Source organism: Musa acuminata, chromosome BXJ3-7 (assembly GCF_036884655.1).
Source record: "Musa acuminata AAA Group cultivar baxijiao chromosome BXJ3-7, Cavendish_Baxijiao_AAA, whole genome shotgun sequence".
Lineage (NCBI taxonomy): Eukaryota > Viridiplantae > Streptophyta > Magnoliopsida > Zingiberales > Musaceae > Musa > Musa acuminata.
Genome location: NC_088355.1, coordinates 39,883,679 through 39,905,646, shown reverse-complemented (window position 1 = coordinate 39,905,646; position 21,968 = coordinate 39,883,679). Strand labels below are relative to the sequence as shown.

General features: G+C 40.6%; 3 protein-coding genes and 1 long non-coding RNA gene across 9 annotated transcripts; 3 read left to right on the top strand and 1 right to left on the bottom strand.

Moving 5' to 3' along the window:
* The first annotated feature begins 123 nt into the window (after positions 1-123).
* On the top strand, positions 124-4,175 carry LOC135642508 (crocetin glucosyltransferase 2-like). The gene is made up of 2 exons (XM_065158716.1): positions 124-847; positions 3,286-4,175. Exons 1-2 carry the CDS (start codon positions 143-145, stop codon positions 4,045-4,047), a joined length of 1,467 nt encoding a protein of 488 aa, XP_065014788.1. The 5' UTR covers positions 124-142; the 3' UTR covers positions 4,048-4,175.
* Positions 4,176-8,812: 4,637 nt separating this feature from the next.
* LOC135643426 (ankyrin repeat-containing protein At5g02620-like) lies at positions 8,813-12,746 on the top strand. 2 transcript variants are annotated; one of them, XM_065160347.1, is made up of 4 exons: positions 8,813-9,324; positions 9,414-9,924; positions 10,842-11,251; positions 11,703-12,746. In XM_065160347.1, exons 2-4 carry the CDS (start codon positions 9,480-9,482, stop codon positions 12,564-12,566), a joined length of 1,719 nt encoding a protein of 572 aa, XP_065016419.1. In that variant the 5' UTR covers positions 8,813-9,324; positions 9,414-9,479; the 3' UTR covers positions 12,567-12,746. The 2 variants fall into 2 exon arrangements, with proteins under 2 accessions (XP_065016419.1, XP_065016418.1); XM_065160346.1 differs by having other exon boundaries at positions 8,813-9,924.
* A 1,524-nt stretch (positions 12,747-14,270) lies between these two features.
* LOC135643369 (protein ASYMMETRIC LEAVES 2-like) lies at positions 14,271-15,039 on the bottom strand. The gene has a single exon (XM_065160219.1). It carries the CDS (start codon positions 15,020-15,022, stop codon positions 14,351-14,353), a length of 672 nt encoding a protein of 223 aa, XP_065016291.1. The 5' UTR covers positions 15,023-15,039; the 3' UTR covers positions 14,271-14,350.
* An 806-nt stretch (positions 15,040-15,845) lies between these two features.
* On the top strand, positions 15,846-21,123 carry LOC135643370 (uncharacterized). Of its 5 annotated transcripts, none has more exons than XR_010498225.1 (4): positions 15,846-16,009; positions 18,216-18,384; positions 18,630-20,526; positions 20,755-21,123. It is a non-coding gene; the product is annotated as an uncharacterized LOC135643370 (long non-coding RNA). The 5 variants fall into 5 exon arrangements; XR_010498222.1 differs by having other exon boundaries at positions 18,511-20,526; XR_010498223.1 differs by having other exon boundaries at positions 18,216-19,959; positions 20,039-20,526.
* Positions 21,124-21,968: the final 845 nt, after the last annotated feature.

Genomic DNA, 21,968 nt, shown 5'->3' with positions numbered 1-21,968 from the left:
CACAATCTCCATCATGTTCTATTACGGCAAAATATCCTTCGACGGCTAACGCATGGTCAGTACATGTACTACAGTGACGGGTGCAGCGGTGAGAAGAAGATGACGGAGAGCGAAACGAATCCAAAGGACTGATAGGTCATCCATGACGTCCACACTTTCTGTATTTAGGCCGTGCACTGCAAGTCGCTCACACTGCGCCACCTCGTTAATGATGGCTACCTCAGACCTTATCCTCCTGCTTCCGTACCCAAGCCAAGGCCACATCAACCCCATGCTCCAGTTCGGCAAGCGCTGCGCCGCTCACGGCGCCAGCGCCACCCTCGCCACCACCCGCTTCATCCTCAACACCACCCGGCCCCAGCCAGGCCCCGTCCACCTCGCTGCCATCTCCGACGGCTGCGACCGCGCCGGCTACGCCGAGGTCAGCTCCATCCCCGACTACCTAGACCGCCTCGAGCGGGTCGGCTCGGAGACCCTAGAAAGCCTGCTCCGCTCCGAGGCCGCCGCCGGCCGGCCGGTCCGCCTCCTGGTGTTCGACGCCTTCCTCCCCTGGGCGGGCGACGTCGGGCGGCGCCTTGGCCTCGCCACCGCCGCGTTCTTCACGCAGTCGTGCGCCGTCAACGCCCTCTACTTCCACGTCTGGGAGGGGCGGCTCCATGTGCCGGTGCAGGCGGCGGAGCTGGACCTGCCGGGTCTCCCGCGGCTGCGCCCCCGCGACCTGCCGTCCTTCTTGCCGGATCGGGACAGCATCTACCCCGCTTACCTGCAGCTGGTGCTGAATCAGTTCAAGAACCTGGAGAAGGCGGACGAGGTCCTCGTCAACACCTTCTACGAACTAGAACCTCAGGTACTCTCTCTCTCTCTCTCTCTCTCTCTCTCTCCTCCCTTTTCTTCTTTCTTGCTGAGATGTTGCACTCGATGTCGTCTTCGTCGGCCAAACATTTGTGCCATCACATCCAAGAATTAAACTTAATTAAAGCAGACGAAACGTGAAATATAGAGTCCAAATCACTTTTCACCCGACCCATCCGCACAAGGGTCTAAAAAATATTTCACAAAATATTCAATCGTTAGTAAAATATTTTATGAAATATTTTACCCTTATAATCATATATAAAAATATATCTTTAACGTAACGAGGAAAGTATTTTTTTTGTTTTTATTACTCATCCGTGTTCAAAGACTTAGGTTATTTAAGTTAGTGTTAAAGGAATCAGATTGAGAAATCTCTTATGATCTCGATCTTCGTATAAGTAGCATGTGGAAAGTTTGACGTTTTCATCTTGGAGGTATTTCAAATAACTCTATGCATATGGGTTTGGAGCACATCGGTTTGACTAAGAGCGTCAACGATATTTTTTCTTATCAAAAATAATAAATTACTAGTAAATTAAATAGATTGCATATAAATATAACCTTAATAATTAAATTTTGTAACTCTTATTTATGACCCTTTAAATAGATGAGTTTCATCATAAAAAAAATTTAAAAAAATGTAGAGACTTATTTACAAGAAATAAAAATTTTAGTTTACCTCTTATTTCATCCTTCAAACTTTCATCTCTAACTCTCTATTTTATTTTTTGTTTTCCTTATCAAAGTAATCTCAAACCAAGTCAAAATGACTAATAGCATGCAACTTTAAGTGTCTAGCCTTATAAAAGATAATTATGGAATTTAGAGCATATTGATAAAAGTCTTGTTTGGATCACACGACATATGGGAGGTAGTAGAGAGAAGTTATGAAGAGCCTCAAGATGATGTTATGTTTACGATGAGCTAAGAGTTTCCTCGGAAGAAAGATAAAAAAACTCCTCTGCGACGACCTATTGCCTAATTGGCCAGTTGACTCCGCAACTCCGATATCCTTGGCACAATACCCGCTCTTCTTGGCCCGATGCCCGAGTCCACGGTCCGAAGCCTTCTGTCGATACGTTGACCGATCCACCGGTCCGACATACAATCTTCTGATATGTTCCTCCGGCACAACATGATTTTCCTGTTTTAATTGTCTCATCATGATCGAAGCATCCTGCATCACTCAAAACACAAATTAAATCATAAACATATATAAAGTGGTTTTATCATCAAAATACGAGATTCAACTAAAAAAAAAATTAAAAAACTTTATATGAATTAATGTAAACAACTAGAGCTTAATAAATTAAAAAAATATCTTGATTTCATAAATATATATATATATATAAGAAATTCTCAAAAAATTTAGGACGAAAGATTGTAAACCAATTGGTATATCAATTGAATATGACATCAAACTTTCAAAACAAGATGATGTCTTGTTGGTGATATGATTGATTCAACTTATTTCAAAAACTTAGTAGGAAGCTTAAGATACCTAACTCGCATTGAGATTGAATATTTTATATAAAACTGGATTAGTAAGGATTTATAGATGAACCAAAGTCGACGCACATGAAAACCATTAAAAAAATTTTATGCTAGTATCATAACTCATAGTCTACTATATTTGTTTTCTAATGATTTTTGACTTATTGATTATTTCGATAATGATTCTGATAGAGTTCTAAAAGATCGAAAAAGGATAATTAATTTTCTTTTTTACATGGGCGACATTATTTTCATTTGATATTTGAAGAAATAATCCATTATGACGTTATCTATAATGGAATCATCATGTATGACTAAGAAAGCAAAACAATTTGATATTTGAAGAAATAATCCATTATGACGTTATCTATAATGGAATCATCATGTGTATGTCATCTTATATGACTAAGAAAGCTCTTGAACAAAATTAATTATTGGTAAGATCAAATCAAGAAGAAGAAAGTTTTATTGGACTATATCAAATCCGATGATAAGTTATAGACATTTTTACCTGAAATGTGTAAAAAAAAATAAATTAAGTTTAAGGGGAGTGTTAAGAGAATTAAACCTAATTAAAAGAAAGGAATTAAATCTCTTTCATGATCACATGGGAAAAACTATTATAATCTTTAGAATATATTAAGAACGAATAAATTAGATATGTTACATATATTAAAAATATATGAATATAATCATAACATTTAACTTTTGCAACTCTGATATATGACCATATAAATATATGAGTTTTATCAAGAGCAAAATAAAATAAAATTAAATATCTCTCTTGTTTCTTCCCTTAATTTCTTTTAACTCTCTATCACCACCACCAATATGGTAATATGGTGAGGAAGAAAGCACTACATGGATCTTTGAAGATCTAAAATGTACTGCTGATGATCTCACACTTGGTTGTTTGTCATTGGATACCGTACGTAGGAATCGGAGTACTTGAAGGTGGAAAGTGGGGCCAAGACTATCGGCCCCACCGTCCCCTCCAGGCACTTGGACGGCCGCTTACCCTCCGACTCCCACTACGGCTTCCACTTGTTCGAACCCAGCGTGGCCCCCTGCATGAGCTGGCTCGACTCCAAGCCGCCCGCCTCCGTTGTCTACGTCTCCTTCGGCAGCATGGCCGCGATCTGCCAGGAGCAGATGGAGGAACTCGCCCAAGGCCTCTCCGCCACCGGCAAGCACTTTCTGTGGGTGGTGAGGTCGTCGGAGGCCCACAAGTTGCCCCCAGGCTTCGTGGAGGGGTGCCGCGACAGAGGGCTGGTGGTACCCTGGAGCCCGCAGCTGGAGGTCCTGGCGCACCCGGCCACCGGATGCTTCCTGACGCACTGCGGGTGGAACTCGACGGTGGAGGGCCTCGGCCTGGGGGTGCCGATGGTGGCGATGCCGCAGTGGACGGACCAGCCGACGAACGCCATGTACGTGGAGGAGGTGTGGGGGGTGGGCGTGAGGGTGAGGGAGGACGGGGAGGGACTGGTGAGGCGGGTGGAGGTGGAGAGGTGCGTGAGGGAGGTGATGGAAGGCGGCAGGAGCAGCGAGATGCGGAGGAATGCGGCCAGGTGGAGGGCGCTGGCCAAGGCGGCGGTGGGCCAGAACGGGAGCTCCGACAAGAATATCGTGGAACTCATCGCCAAGTACTGCTCCAAAGCAGAGAATGATTGTGTTCATCAGCAGCTGGTGGCTACATGAAGGTTCCTTGCCCTGTTCTTCTCATTGTGTTCATCAGCCGCTGATAAGATACTGCTTCACATGTATCTCTTCATCGTCAACTCTTTATCCTATTACCAATAAAGAACACGATTTGCATTTGGATGACAGAGCGAAGACCGCTCAAAGAGAAACTAAAACATATCAAGACATGCAGGCATTTCGACAAGCATCTATAACCAATCGCAATATGCATTGATGAAGCACTGGAGAGCCACCAAAACAATCAAATCCCGCAAGAACATCGACAACAAGATTTGCTGAGTCGTGAGATGCTGATTCATGGAAGGGGCGGAGGGGAAGGGTTTCGCGAGATGGACACGACGAAGACGATGCGGTTGGATGTGACCGCGTATTTGGAAGATCCGAAATAAAAATGGTGTTGGATAGGATCCGGTATGACGATCCCAACGTTCAGACCTACATTGATCCGTGGGATCCCCTCCAATAAATTACTAGATTCATCAAATTAAAACAAATATTTTTTTGGGATTTAATATTTTCATTAGATATTGTATTATCCTTATGAATGCTGCTAATATAAAAATACGGCATTGACAATTTAATACTATGATTTATTATATAAATTATCTATGTGATGATTTCAAAAGCCCGTAAATTGTATAGAAAACTACTTTAATTTATGGGCCTTTGATGGAATATCATTTGTGTGTATGTCTTTTTATCAAAATAGATATCATAATCTAATTTAAGCATGCTAAGATATATTTTTTGGGAGCAGACTAAAGAATTAATTTTTTTGCTTGAAATACATAATTTTTAATTTTTAATTAATTTTTTTATCATAATAACTATGTATCAATATCATAATTTTATATTTCGATGACAACTTTCTAACATATCTCTCTCTCCACCTACGCTATGAGGTTGTCAGAATTAGGAAGAATGAGAGAAGACTGAGGATAATATGAGAGGCAACCACATAGATAACTCTAGCCTATGAACCATGAAGTTTCTTAACCCTTAATGGATTTTATCCTCGAATCTCTATCCACAATTATTCGGTTGGATCTCATCCACTTATCTAATTGGATCTTATCCAAAATTATTTAATTGGATCTTATCATCCAAATAATTGTATTGAAAAAGATATCCTTTTCCACATAAAATTGATAGGAAATATGTGTATATATATATATAAGATTTATTGCGGAGAAATTGTCAACATAAAGTCAGCGTGTGTCACATGTCCCACATGGAATAGATTGGAAAGGGTTGGTCAAAGGGAGGGACAAAACACTGGTCTTTGGGTTTGACCATTAACGAGATAGCTTCCACTTTTGACTTGGACGTACGCATCGATGTGACGCTCCTTTGACTCGAGTTAGGTTTGGACTTCCACGCGCTATACGTACTCGAGCCATATGCTTCACGTTTTCGTGGATGGACACCACATCACTCATCCATTCATTCCATAACCCTAATTCGTACTTCTTGTTTGTGTTTCTTAGTAATCAATAAAATCAGCAATCAAAATAAAAATTATTATTATCGACAATTGAGATAGAAAAAATATCTCATTAATAGTTTATATTCTTGTGAATAAATAAGATACTTAATGATTCATTCCTCTTCTCGGAAAGCATATCATCAGCTATAATTATCAATGTCATGTCAGTATTGACCAAAGGAATGGACTAAATGATGATTTAAAGCTAGATTGTCCATTTGCATAGCCTGCCATGACTAACAGGACAAAGCCATTGGAAGGAATCACATTACAACAGTTCAACCGTGGTAGCATTCTTTCTCCTCGGATGTATTGGAATCAAATAATGGAATACGTCTTCATCTGTCTATCTTCTTCGGGTTCATGAGAAGAAGAGCAAAGGAGGGAGGCATATGATGGAGAATTAAGCATCACATTGTGGAAAAGAAGCATTTTACGAGGCTTTGTTATTGTTCCAATTTTTGTCAACCTCTCAACTTTTGTAGGACTTTCATATTCTTGACCTTACGATGGCGAATCGATCTATAAAATTTGTTTCGAGTGTATTCTAGATTATAGTTTTCTATATTTAAAGTTCAAAGATTCATGAATCTATTATCGTGGTTGGTATTAGAGTTGAACGAGCATATTAGGCTTCAATATTGATAATAATAATCATATATGTTTAATCATCCATGCATCATTATCGATTTATCAACTAATAATGTGTATTTTATTTTTAATCCATAATATCATAAATTTAGTTAGAATTGTCTAAATCCCGAAGTACTCTTACGTTAATTGTCATGACGTCTCGTAAAGAAGAAAGCTTTACAAGTAATTCAACGAACCCTTATAATGTAAGAAAAAATAAAATAAAAGATTGAACGAAAAATTATAAATCCGTAAGGAATTACTGGTTAGTGTCAGACGTTCAATACTCTTCACAAGTTCGCACAATAACTATTCATCGAGTATCCGACGTTGAATACTCTCGACAGCATTAAGCTACGTGCCAAAGTGCAGGACACATTGAGCGTCAAAATATAATAGAATTAACTACTCAGATTGCTTGGTGGAATAGAGAAACGAAGCATGCAATGAACCTTGTGATCTCACCAACCTTTAACCTAATCAATGCATGACATGAATGATTCCTTGTCAGTATCTTGTGCACCTTTAAAATATTGTCCCCATTACGTCCACTAACATAAAGCATGCATGCATGTGTCGGTCACATGCATTGTGGTGGAACACAGTGTCCCACATAAAATATGGATGTCATCACCCAAACATGAGCATATATATACATACAGTTCAGTGTTTTCCAAGCTTTTTATGCATATTTGCTTTTTCTTTCCATCATAGTTGGCAACTTGTCAACAGCATCAATTCATCTATATCTAAAAGCTTAATCCAATAGATACAACATGATTTAATCATTTCTATTATCTTTAATGATTTCTCCTACTTCCAACATATAGAGTTTCAAGTATGGAAAATGCTGTACATCATCTAAGAGTTCAATCTTTCAGTATAATAATGTGGGTAATAATAATGCTTTGCCACATCCTTAAACCTAAAAGGTTAGGTAAACTTTTAGCCATCAAAGCTAAGTGGCATTGGGGACTTTATGATTTATACATTTTTATTTGTTATGTATAAAATTATCTTTTTTTTTTCTAGGGAAAGAAATTGTGAAAGAAACAGTCAAGCTTTGGAATAGACAAATTAATGGCAGCATTGAAAGAGATGTGAAATCTATAAGCATAAATATTAAGCAAATATGAGAAACGTTTATGACACCACAACTGGTCAAATTTGATTCCTCAGCCTCCTTTTCTTGTTGTAAGTTTCTGCAAGTTAGAACAAGAAAACAAGATGCTCATGGCATCATCAGTTCTACTGGGTCAAAATATTGCGTTTCATGCACGCTGTCGTGGATGATGATGGACTGCAGATTGTGATGGTTGCAAGCTCTTTAACTGTGAGACAACAGCTGAAAGCTTTGGCTCCCAAATGCCTCCTCAAGTTGAATAGGTTGGGTGATGGGATTGATGACTCCAAACCATGAGTAGTAATAGATCATATCATGATCATTGAAATTTATAGATGAGTTGTTGATGGAGATTAGAAGTTTCAAAATGATAATGCAATAAAAAGAATTAATACCTTTTCTTTATGGTAATGTGTCCAATATAAGATAAAACTTTACAGGTGAGTCAGATATATTATCACTACAACAATGTTTTAAATTAATTTTTAAGTTTTTGATAGGCAAAAATAATAAAGAACAAGTTTCACTTATTTGTTCTAAACCATGTTCTCACTGGTATAATAGTCAAACCCTAATCCTTCTAGTGAATTGAATACATAGTTGTTGGAGTATAGGTAAGAACACTTTTTTGTTTCATTTTGCTTTGAATATCATATAATATATATATATATATATATATATATATATCATTTAATGATTGGATGAAAACATAGTATACTTTGATAACAAAGTTGTAGGTGAGTCATGTGACAACCATGAGCTCAAATTATATTTTTAGGCTGATTAAACAATCATGTATCAAAGAAGGAAAGAGGACATTTAGCACCCAATTTGCTTCTATATATAAAATATATATGTCTAATGAAAGAGCTAAACATCTTTCAGTGGCACTAATGGATTTGGTCTGCCTGCCTCACCCTCACGTGCCAAACACATGCCTAAAATTCACCACTATAAGAAATGTGTTGTTATTAGAGAATAGACCCTCTAATTAACATAAAAAGGTTAAGATTAAATAATATTTATATGACAATAAATAGTAACAATGAACATGTTTGACCGGTCAAGATGAATGCTTGTAAGCATCTTTATGCTCATAAATGGTAGGGAAAATACGATAATTAGGGGATGATTAAGAAGAGGAAATTGGTCATATCAAAGAAGGTAAGAATGTTGACCGGGTGCACAAGTGGGTGGGGTTAAAATAGATTTCGCAATGTGCTAACACTGTGAACGCCACCCGCATTTCGTACCGAGCAACCATGTGCCTTCATCTTTCCCGCTGCGTGCTTTGGAGTGTTGCGTCCGCAAGGTTCCCACCCACACCCAATCCATCTTCCCACTCCCTGATGTTGACGGCCACGGCCGCCATCGTCTGAACTCTTGTCTATCCACGCACAGGCTCAAATTCCACTTTACCCGAGTGGTGGCACGAACCTCGCGGCCGTCGTGCGTAATTATTAGGCACAAAGCAAAGCAATCGTTTTGCTCGTTGAACGCAAGGATGGATCGGAAGGCATCTCGGTGGTCCCGGAGCTTCTGGAATAAAGAGGTTTTGGATGCCCCACCGCGAGTCTTCCTCGCACCTCCTGCTTCAGCTTTCTGGCTGCTGAGAGGACAGCGTGCTTTTTTCTGCTAGAAATCCGGAAAAAGATTGGATTTTTGGCTCCGATTAGGTTGGTTCTACGAATTGCATACATAAAGGTCTCTCCTTGCCCGAAGATGCTCGGCTTAGCTTGTTGAGTGTGTCGGGTTTTTTTTGTGGTGGTGGGTGGCTGCTCTCCTGAGATTGGAACTCGCTAGATAAGCGGTGAAGAGGTGCCTTCTTCTGGGGCTTATCTTCGAAGTCCTGCGTTCGGAAGAAAGGATGCGTTTTTTTATCTGGTTTGATCCAAAACAAGAGTTTTTCCCCTTTCTGTGATCGAATGAGGGGTTCCCGGAATCTGTTGCTGTAAAAGACGCCGATTTCAGGTCCTGATTCGGGAAGGTCGAGGAAAATTTTCTGATATCTTTGTATGAGCCGAGTGATCTGGTGAGTTCTTTCCTTGTTCCGACATCTGGATTTCGATTCTTTTTGGAGAAGAATTCTCAATGTCAGTGATGTTGTCGGCCGAGAAATAGAAGAACGAGGAGGGAGGGTCACTTCTTTTTTTCTGGAGAGCGGAATTTATAGCTTGAGCAGGAGAAATGGAGAAACAGCAAGGCTCTCGAATGGGAGCCGCCTTGGAGAAGCTGCATAGCTTTCGGCTGGGGGTGATGGAGAAGCAGAAGAGCTTTCGGATGGATAAGCAAAGGAGCTTTCGACTGGGAGGCGGACAGCAAAGCTTCAAGGAAAGGAAGAACAAAGAGAGCCCTGGCAAACGAGGGGATACAGAGCTCCATCTCGCCGCCAGGGCTGGCAACGCGGCGCACATACGCAAGATAGTCTCAGAGTGCAGCAGCGAGAGCGAGCTGAAGGATTTGGTCTGCAAGCAGAACCAGGATGGGGAGACAGCCTTGTATGTTGCTGCAGAAATGGGTCATGTGGCGGCTGTTCCAGAGATACTGAAAGTTTCCGACGTTCAATCGGCAGCCATCAAGGCCCATAACAGCTACGATGCATTCCATATTGCCGCTAAGCAGGGCCACCTCGGTGAGCAGCTTTCGATCACTGCTGAACATGTTTTTTGTTACCGGTGTTGTTGTTCTTATGTAGCCTATTGATTAGAACAGGAATTTAGATGACTACTTTGTGCATTCTTTGATAGGAAAAGTGCGTTTAGATGGCGTTGATTCTTCGCTTCATCATGAATTGTACTTCCAGAGAAGAATTTTGTGCCACCTAAACTCGTGTTGTTTCAGTTAAACTAGATTTCTATGCCTTTCAGCTTCTTGAGATTAGTAGGTCATGGATTAATGATATGTCATGAATTAATGCATAGACTTGTTTGACCAAAAGCATTATTTTTTTTCAGTAAGTAATCACGAGTTTCAAGTTCGATAATTAGGAGGAAGTAGCAATGGAAATGTAGCTTAATATCAGAAGGCTCCTTTATCTTATTTCCAGTGGTCCGCTCGCAGCTGAACAGTTAGGTGTGGTTTTGAAGTGATGAAACAGTCAGTATTAGGAGAGATCGAGGGAGACATGAAAAGAATTTATTAGAAATTATAAATAAGGATTCGATGAGTCTTGATTTAACTAAAGACACGGTTTTTCTATGGAGGTCAATGGTGGCAAAAAGATCTATATAGCCAATCCCAAACTTAGTAAGAAGTTAAATTCTTTACTGGGATGTGATCATTCATAAGACTCAGTTAGTCATGGCGTTCATAAGAAATATCGATGAGGAATTCCTTGAAAGAATGGAACAAAAACAGAGAAGGGTTTACTTGTTAATGCATGTCCTGTAAGCAGAACAAAAACTTTTTTTTTCTCCATCTGATTGACTCATTCATTTGTGTTCGATCTTGTGTTAGATTGCTGGTTAGATTTTGTTCTTCTCTAATGAAATGTCTGGTTCAGTTAACAGAGAACTAATTTGCCTTTGCTTTTTATCTCGGGATATGCAGAAGTGCTGAAGGACCTCTTGCATTCTTTCCCTGCATTGGCTATGACTACAAACTCATTAAATTCTACAGCCTTGGATACTGCTGCAACTCAAGGTCACATCGAAATAGTCAATCTACTGCTAGAAACGGATGCAAGCCTTGCTAAAATTGCAAGGAATAATGGTAAAACTGTTCTACATTCGGCAGCAAGAATGGGCCATGTCGAAGTGGTGAAATCCCTATTAGATCAGGATCCCAGCATTGGTTTAAGGACCGATAAGAAGGGGCAAACAGCATTTCACATGGCTGTAAAGGGCCAAAATGTGGAGATGGTGCTGGAATTGCTGAAACCTGATGTATCAATCATCAATCTAGAAGATAGTAAGGGGAACAGACCATTGCATATTGCTACTAGGAAGGGCAATCCAAAGGCAAGTCAAAATTTCTTAAAAGACAACTTCTTTACTCTGTCGACTAAACTATAATCTTCTGGTTCAGCAACTTCTATAATTCAAATGCTAGATCTCATTATTTGCCAAATATGAGCTGAATTGTTTCAAATATCCTTTTTGCTCTATCGGAAGTCGCTCTTATAAGTCATGCCTCAAGTCACCTCTCCGACATGAACTTTGGTGTGTGCTGCTTTGTAAAGTTTATCGGTGACTTCCTGTTTGCCATCATTGTATTTGTCATCTGTTGTTTGCAGAATCATCCTAATAAGCCATATAAGTTGTAGTTTTATCTTCTATTATCCTTTAGCATGAAGTAGCTCCTGCCTGAAGCACATCATGGTTTGGCATAGTCTTTCTTGATCATAGGAATGCATGCATCATCTGTATCGTTCCTGTTGATTGATGTCTTTTCCAACTTTTGGCATTGCAGATTTTGCAGGCTTTGTTATCGGTGGGAGGAATCGATATCAATGCAGTGAATAAAGCAGGAGAAACTGCCCTCAGCATTGCGGAAAAATTTGCAAATGAAGAGATCGCTTCCATTCTAAGAGAATTTGGTGCAGTCGTCGCGAAAGAACCTGCAAATTCGATGACTGCTGCCAAGCAACTGAAGAAAACAGTCAGTGACATAAAACATGATGTTCAATCCCAACTCAAACAAACCCGACAAACAGAAATGAAGGTCCAGAAGATCAAGAAGCGACTTCAGAAGCTCCACATCGGAGGTCTCAACAATGCCATCAATTCCAACACCGTGGTGGCCGTGCTCATAGCCACCGTCGCCTTTGCAGCCATATTCCAATTGCCCGGGCAGTACGTTGACCTCCCTCAGGATGGATATAGTCCCGGACAAGCCTACATCGCAAGGAACGCAGCATTCATCATCTTTTTGGTCTTCGACTCTCTGGCTTTGTTCATCTCGCTGGCGGTGGTGGTAGTCCAGACTTCCTTGATCGTGGTCGAGCAGAAAGCCAAGAGGAGGATGGTTTTTGTGATGAACAAGCTGATGTGGCTGGCTTGCCTCTTCATCTCCGTGTCCTTCATCTCCCTAACATATGTTGTTGTGGGCCGGCACGAGTGGTGGCTTGCATGGGCAACGATGGCCATTGGGACCACCATCATGCTGACCACTTTAGGATCGATGTGCTACTGTGTGATTGTTCACCGGATTGAAGCCAATAACTTGAGGAACATCAGGAGGAACTCCGGGAGCAGGTCACGGTCATGGTCTTTGTCGGTGGTCTCCGACTCCGAGTTACTGAACAGCGAGTACAAGAAGATGTATGCTCTTTAGGAGCCATATGCTGTGCAAAACTTACAGTTGCTGCACTTGAAAGGGCTACATCTCAATAGTGAAGTAGCTCATCTCTAAGCTCAAGACACGAACCATGGTTGGTGAATTGATCTTATGCATGCTCGACTTGTGTATTTTTTGGCCATGTTGCTTTAGAGATGAAGATACACCATTGTTATACTTGATTCTTATGCATGAACTATGTCTCCCCTACGCTGCCATTGTTGTGCGATGGTGATGTTACAGATCATTAGCAGAGTGAGAAATTCTCTTCACTGCACACACGGCCCCGATTTCTCTCTGGTCGTTGTTGGATCGATTGGCTTCGTAAAATCTGCATCACTAGCACTAATCCTACATCAAGTCCACAGAGCTTTAGCCAGCCGTGCATGCATTGTCGACATTATTGATGGGGCGCACGGAGACAGAGAGATGAGGTCGAAGACGGACTTATCCATGAATACGGAGGGGGTGGAGGTAGAGAGGAGGAGATGTGGGCAGAGGAACGCATTTAAGGACGGGGCCATCGCCGCTGAGGAACGCCATCATTGCCATTGGCATGTTGCGTTTTTTACTGCGTCTTGAGCCTGCAGAGAACCAGAAAGGGGGAGATGCAATGCTCTCTTCCTTTGTGCTTTGATGGTTTCAATGCTGAATACAAACACACACACACACACACTCTCTCTCTCTCTAGCATTTTGAGTTATGTTTGATGGTCCCTTTCATTAATGGCTCACTGAGAAGGCGATTGGCTCTGATGACTTGCTTTCTGCAATCCTCTGCAACATGTCTTTTGCCTCCTCAACCTCCCATGTCACAACAAATCCAAACTCCTGTGCCTGCGCGTGAGAGAGAGAGAGAGAGAGAGAGAGAGAGTTTTGACCATAAATACCAAATGTTTGCACCAATTTCTTGTACAGAATACTGCACTAAGATGGTCAGCTACAAAAGTAGGATCCACGGGTTGCAGTATACAATCAATATCAGAGGCTTTCTACATAAATGTTTTGCAGCTTTGCCAGGCTATATATCTTAACCTTCTGTGGTTCCAACAGCAAATGTCCAGACTCACAAGCCAATGGATTTAGTAGATAAAGGCTGCAGTTTTACATGATGAAATGCAACTAAACACACCTATATCAACATGTAAAGCGGTCCATTTAATTCCTGAAGGAACAAACATGATAAAGACTAAGATTGATGCCACCAAAGGCTGACAAAAGAGTAGTCTGGCTTCTCTTCTCTCTTTCTTTGTTGAAAGGATGACCATAGAACAACAAGAACTCAAAGCTCAATAGCAAGGCTTGTGAGTTGCTGTAAAGAGTCTACAGGAATGACAGAAACCGGAAGGACTGCTGCATATCAAGCTCCAGGGATTCAAGGGCATGATCCCATCCATCGATCGACTTCAGCAAAAGAACAATGCCACGACAGAAACAGAAAGCCAGGAACTGGGATTACATTGATCACAAGTCTCTTCTTTGTAGCTTGTTTTCTTCTTCTGCGGTCAGCTACTCTCCAAATCTTAACCTGCAGTCCCATGAAAGAGGAGAGCATTCAGCAACGAAGGCACCACGTACCTGGATGCAGTAACAAGATCTCTCTCTCTCTCTCTCTCTCGTATATATATATATATATATATATATATATACACACACACACAGTATGGAAAGATCACTGCTAGAATAGGTGAAGGCTAGCGAACGAGTTTCTAGTTTTGATGATTTTGTAGCAAATATTGGTGTAGTAATCGAAACAAGAATGGTGTATACCGAGAAGGAGTCTTACAGAGGCGCAATGGCCGGCCTCTCATCGACGCCGGCCGTGCTTGGCTTCGTGGACTGCCCATTAAGCGGCATGAGACTCGAGGCGGACGCAGTCCAAGCCGCTGCACGCCCTGCGACGTATCCACCACTTGCGCGCAGCTTCGCTACCGAAGTATCTGCGTCGCAGTTCCTCACCATCGTATGTCGATGGTGGTTTGCGTCCCGAGTAGTAACCGGGAGGAAGTGTTCGAGTCCGAACCCTAACCCCGCCGCCCCGATCGGGAGGTTGACATCCGTGAATCTATGCCCGACGGCGGCGGCTGCGGCGGACTGGTACTTGGAGAGCTCGGACATGGCGAAGGCGAGGTCCAGCTGGAGCTGGCGGAGCTGGTGCTGGAGGACGGAGATGACGCCGGCGCAGCCGTAGACGGGGTCGCGAAGACGCATGTCGGCCTCGTAGGCGAGGGAGTTGACGGCGTCCTCGCGCTGGTAGGGGTTCACCTCGTTGAGCAGCTTCGTGACGTTGCTGGCGCCGAACACGCGGTGCACCTGCACGAACTTCTGCGGCTGGTCCGGCGGGAAGTAGGGCGCGAACACGCAGTCCGGCTGACACTTGCGCCGCAGGAACTTGCAGGCCGCGCATGGCGAGCTTGCAGTCGACGGTGAAGACGACGCCGCTACTGAAACCATCTCCGATCGATATCTTCTTCCAAGCTCTAACAAAAGGAAATGAAACGATCGGATCTTTTCAGTGCTTTTAGATGCAGCAGAAGACACACATAGAAGCGCAATCAGGGAAGGACAAGACTGCTAGAACGAGCTGCACGACAACACCAAAAGAACTTTTGTGTTCTTTGGTTTCTTCTTCTTCCTTTTCTTCTTCTCGTTGTCGACAGATCTAGGATGACTCATGTAATAGTATGGAAGGAGGAGATCATGCACGCGATGTAACAAAGCTTACCTTCCTTTCTCAGATTTGTCTCACGCTGCTGATGCAGAAGGCAGGAGAAGCATGTGGGAACAAAGCAGCAGCAAGATATATACTCACAAATCGATGGTGAGGACAGAGAGAGAGAGAGAGAGAGAGAGAGAGAGAGAGAGGTTTAATTACGTGGGATATGAGACAGAGAAGGATTGGAATAAGAGGCACGAGAATGTCTTGATTCAGACCTTTCTACTATCATCAAGAGATGTACTTATGTCATTATATATTAAAACGATAAGAAAGAACAATACAATCTCTAAGGAAGGTTGTGCATTTAATGCCATGGTGGTCACTGCTACTCTTACGTACCCCCACACCGCTACAACCTAATGATGACTCACATTTAATAACCCAAATCTTTCAACCTAATATTTATCCCAATTGGAAATTACACGTATTTTACTGTATATGGCCGAATTTTTTGGTTTCGATATTTACCGGCTCACTCCCGTGGCCCCCACCGGTGGGTTTCACCGACATCAAATGGTATGGTATTCTAGTCGTTCATCGCGTCAACGAGGAGATCCAACGAGGGTGGGAATGGGGTGGCGGCGGAGGGCTCGGATTCGTCGTCGAATGGGGATCTTGGGAAGGCACGACGAGCAACTTTGCCTTCTTTCACCACTGCAGGAATGTGGACCGACGACGACGTCGAAGTGTTCGACGCCTTCGATCCGTTCTGAGGCCCCCAGGTTTTACTCGGTCTCTGTTCGTCCGATTCTTATTCGCTTTTTTGGTCCGGGATTGTTGGTCTTGTTCTTGTTCTAATCGTTCTCTTGGAATGCTTCCGTAATATGGGTTCGGAAACAAGTAAAGATCCGATCTTTTCTTCTTCGACGATTGCGATTGATGATTTCTCCTCTATTTTATCTGATTATATCGTGTCGCGGGGGATTTGTTCGGATGCCGATAATCGGTGCCCCCTTTGTGTCACATCTCTACTATGCTTAATTACTGCATAGGTTTTCGTTTCTTTCGACGCTGGATTGTTCGGTTGGGAATCTATAGATTGGTTTTGTCAATGTGGCATATGCAGAAGGAATGTGTTAAGGATGTCGTAGTGCAGTAAATGGTGCGTTTTGTCTGCATGTTAGAGGAAATCACTCTCTTCCCGAGTCGTAGGTGTGTAAAACAGGACAAAATTGAAGGGAGAGTGTGGATGTAGAAAAGGGAAGATATATAGGAGGCTTAAGGGTTCTAGAAAAAGAAAGAAGAGTAAACATAGGTGAAGAGAGGAACGGGGAAATGATGCAATGAAAAGAGGATGCTTTTGTCGGCTTATTTTGTTTTAGATAAAGTACTTGAAAAGGCTAATAATATTCTTTCGCATATGTTACTTTGAGGATTGTTACTTGGTAATATATTTGTTTACTTTTTGTCTGACATCATTTTCACTGAAAACGAAAAAAAAAACAAATTTATATATCATTTCATTAGTCAATAATAAAGGTGCTCAAATAGTATAGATTAATATATCTGGGATTTGAAATCAGATTAGTTTCCATATACCAAGTATAAACATCATGAAATTTCGTTTGTTTTCTCTACTTTTTGTTTGAACTTTCTTTCAAGTATTTACTTGTCAATATTATATCTTTAAATGTGTGTTCTTTTTCGGTTGTTCATTATTTTTTTATTATAGCTACAAAGAACAAACAAGACCTTAATTAGCCATTTGTATTTTTTATCAGCATTAAGATTTAGGCAAGTGGAACTGAGATAACCAAGTTAAGTGGGTTGGTTACTAGTTTTCATTTTTTCCGCATTTGAACTGACTTGCATTTGGTCTGACTCAAGGTTGACTAGATTTATAAATCTGGCCCAATTTGCCTGAATCAGTACCAGTATTGGGTCAAAGTCGGAAGATTAGAGAACTGTTTCTGTGTTTTATCATTTTCTCACCATTATGTTCTACATCTTCTACGAAATGCTAAAAAGTTCAATGCAATATGCTACCCGGGTTTTGGATAATTTATAATTTCTAGATGCATTATGGTTTGTTTGTTGATGCTGTTGTTATGATTGATAGGTGACATGACTTTACAGATATGTTTAATATGTCAAAAGAGTGAGTGAACTCCATTATGACTTTATCAGATGCATGGTGCAAACAGACTCTAATATCAGGATTTCGAAATATGGGTGTCTTAGAAGGCTTGGATCAACTATAATGTGTTGGTTACATTTGTGTCCTTGATGCATGCGAGATATTTTATGAATACATGAAAGTTCTTGGCAAATGGATGCAATGTGACCTGCAGTTATATCGAAAAGTTGATCTCAAGGACGCCTCATATGTTTGTCATGCATGATCATCTTTTATGCATCCATAAGAGAACTTTTTAAGGTTTCCCTAAATTTGGATATAGAACATGGGGTAATATATAGAGCCATGTATAAGCATCTACCTGGAACCAGATGTCCAAAACTTTGACTTTCTGTTTCTTTCCTGCATTTTCTATGCTTTGTTAGTTTATCTTATGCTTGTACTGACTAATAGGTGTGCTGGGTCTGAAGAAATTTACTTCCTAATTGTTGCTGAAGTCATCCATTTTTTCCTACCTGTCTATGTTTTCCCTTATTTTGTGACGTATATGCTCATCTACGGGAAATCAAAGGAAATTAATGGAACTGATATTCCGTCAGGCTGCTTTGTATGGTGCATGTTGAACCTACTTAACAGAGTGAAACTTGCCTGGAAAGTAGTTATTTGGAGAAGTTCATTTCCTTTGTTACATATCTTTTATAATAAAATTGTAGCTATAATTCCTATGTCCAGTTTCAGGGAACAAACTTTGTTGGTGCATCTTTTAGTTAATCCCAGTATTTGAGCACTTCGAGTGATTCATAGCTTTGATTAATATATGGACAGTTGATTAGCCTATCACTCATTTGCAGGCTACTGGTTTAGATCCATGGACCTGCTCAAAGCTTTGGCAAATCATCAAAACCATGGTGAAAAACTGAGATTAACCTAAAGTGTTTACTTGGGTCACCCAGAAATGTTGTATACACTGTCAACATATACCGTCTTTGATGCACAAATGGAGGAGTACATGATGCACATGTAACACAGTTATCTCACAATAGATTAATTTCAGAATTCTCTTCTGCTGCATGATGTTCATGTCTATGAGACATGGATGCCATATTTTTGACAGCACATCATATGTTTTTTTGTGTGTTCATGTAGGAGAACTGTTGGATTCCACATGCAAGTTCCTTTTGTAGGTAGCATGAAAGACACTCTTATAATGCTCCATTCTAATTCTGCTGATAGAATTTTTTGACTATATCATGTGCTGGGACAAGTGGACGAGTTCTAAGAGACGGAGAAAAGAAGCTGAAAAAGGGGCATATCGATTGTTCCAGGACTGAGAACCCACTGCCCTGCCACTGTGGGAGATTCCATCCATGGCTATGGACCATTCAACAAAAGATAGTATCACTGTGCATCAATAGAGTTCCAACTTCTTTTTGCAAATTGAGGGTGGAGGGAGCAAGTTGTCAACATCTATAGGGTGCTCCAAAAGCCTTCCAACCAAAACCAGGAAATTGCTTGAACCCCAAGGCAAAACACTTAAGAGGTCACAAGATCTAAAGAAATGGAGGAAACCGGTTCAAAGTGCATATTATAGAAGAAGTTTTTAGGGAAATATCGCAGCTGAAATTTAGAAGGAAATCTTATGATAGGGTCTCCTGCATTTGTGCTGTTATGATTGCTCAGGAGTAAAGGGAAACATTGATCTCCATGAACTTCTTCACTCTTTAGGTTATCTCCATTTAGGTTTGGAGTTTATAAGAATATTTCATATCAATCACCTAATATGGTGCCTCTCTCCTTGTGAACTTCTGATAATGCACAGAGTCTTTCTCTGACCTTCATATGGAAGATCATATGAATCTGGAGTCTGATAAGTACTTTTTTTTTCTGTTGAACTATGATATCACTCAGCTCAATAAAAAGGCAAGTGGCCTTCTGCATTATAAAGGCACTGCCTTGGAGGTGTTCACCAAATCCTTATTCGACAATCAAGGAACAGTGGATTTATGCAAACTTTAGGTTAATTAATTTTAGTATTAAGCTATCTCTTTATTAATACAAAAAAAGATAAGAAGGAATTTAAGAAACTATGATTATACAGTTTATCCTAAGAGGAAATCCAACATCTACTTTATCTCCGTATCAGATACAGAAGGAGAATTTGGTTGGTTTATGAGGTTGGATAAATCTTTTATATTAACTGGGAATTAAGTATTTTGGGACAGTGTTCTTTAAGCATAACATAAATTATTGCTCCTTAAAAAATTTCCTAATTTTAGTAAATAATTAAAGTGGCTCCATGGTACATGGTTAATTTTAGTTCAACATTGTATCATTTCACAAAGATGCACCTTAAATAACTCTATGCTGTATGGTTTTAGCTTGGATGATGTAGGGAACGACTATACCTCTCTGCTCACTATGCATGTCCAAGAGTTTGTGACTAAAGAACCTTGAACTCCATGAAACTTAAAATTCATGGTTTTTCTTTCCTCGCTGTCAATCTCGAAATCTGTGATCCAGTTCTTCAAACACCTGAGACCCGGTTGATTCTGTTGGATAAGGTCAGCGGGTGAGATCACCATCACCATTCTTCAGGTCAGTAATCCATTAAATTTTGCAGATTTATATGCGGAGAGCGTATAACAATTCTTCTGGTTTTGTCATGTGTTCTTAGATCCCTCATCAATGCACAGTCAGACTGCACTTGTCAAGCTGCTTGTATTGGAGGGCAGTACTCTGAAAATTTTCCATGGTAACCTCACATGGAATCTAACACACTGTCTTCATTCTCCAGCTTGGGAGGCTCTGTCCATGTCCCAGTGGCACTACTACCCTTTCAATTAATATCCTTTTTATGATCACAACTGCCTTTTTGCCATTCTTTGGGTTTTGTGGTCTCCATGGCCCCATGCCTGATGCATTTGCTGCACTGGTAAACCTGGAAACTTGAGGTCGACTTGCAACAACAAGCTTTTCACTGCCTGCAGGTGGTGGATGGCTTCAGCTGTTACCAATATCTATTCCATTGATTGTGCTACACATGAACCCCTGCTATGCTGGATGGAGTTGGGAGTTCTGAGTTGGATGTTAAACCTGTTGGTGTTGCACTTCTTCTATCTGATCTTTCTTTCTCAGGGATGGCACCAGACCATATCTTTTCAGGTACCTGCTCCTACCCGACCTGCTTAAGCATGATCAGAATATTCGTTAAATAGGTTTGCGATGAGTTGAGATGGAAAAATAGGTATCCAAGTTGGAGCTGAGATATAAACTTCACCAACCTGTTTCCAAATTCAAATCCAACTCGGATACCTATTTTTCAATTCACACTCGTCAAAAACCTGAATGGTAGGTACTCTAATCCTGTTTAATCTGGTTGGATATGTGCAGGTGCCGTAGAAACCTAAGCCAGTGTCATCGCTAGATGATTCTAATTAAAGGTGCGATAAGAGAGGATTGTGCCATTTTGAAGTAGACACATGATGGATACTGAAGCAATGTACTTGATCCATCCATGTCATGATGTAAATGAGAGGTAGATGGTATCACCTAACATGCTACTATTGAAGCATTTCACTTGTACTTATGTAACCAAAGATGGTCGGCAGACTAAGAAAACGGAAGAACCGGAAAACCCTGCTAACTTATTATTGTATCAAATGTTGTATTGAGAATTTCTCATTCACAAGATCCTTCCTGTTCCTGTACCTTGATTTTTTTTATGGATTGCTGTTAAGAAAGTATAATTCCTTTCCTGTATTTTTGACTTGATCTTGTGCCTTGTGCCTGCAAGAGGTTCCTATGTTTTTGACTTGTGACATCTTCATATTTACCTCATGTTCAGTAGCTTGATTGAATACATGACAAAACAGAACATATGTGAAATTTGCCATGTACCAGAATGAAGGTTTGTTTCAAATAAATCATGCCCAATGTACCACATTTTGGTCAAGATGCTTAAATTTTTTTCAAATGCAGAAGCTTGATGTAGCTGATTTCTTCAACAATGGCAATGTTAGCATGAAATCTGAATTAAATGAGACAAAATTATGCAACATAAACCAAGTGCAGACTTATTTGAATTGAAGGGAGAGAGAAAAAAAAAACAATACAAAATTATTTTTAAAGGACAGAGTTGTTGGAGAAAAGAAAAACAAAGAAGAAGAAAAATCTATAATAATATCACTTGCCTCTCAAATGTCAATTGGAAAATGGGAAGGTATATTTCTAATGTGGTAACCAAGTAAAGAATATTTCACACAGTTGGATCTTTACCATAACCAAACAACATTTCACATGGTTCGATCCTTTTGATCTCTTGTACAAAAGAGACTTGCATCACCCAAAGGTTAACTTCCACTTATAGTCTGTGGGCTTCTCCCCCACACAAACCTAAATAGAAAGAGATGGTATCATGGAACATGAAAGGAGTAATTTGGTTGATCTACACATGACTTGGGGGTAAAAAATTGCCTATAAATATATATGTCCTCAAATACTTGTATTATACTTGTTTATACTTGGAAAAAAAATTTGATTGTATTATTTTTATGAGTCATTTTTCATGTATCTTATTTAAACCCATGGTGCTTACTTAATATGAG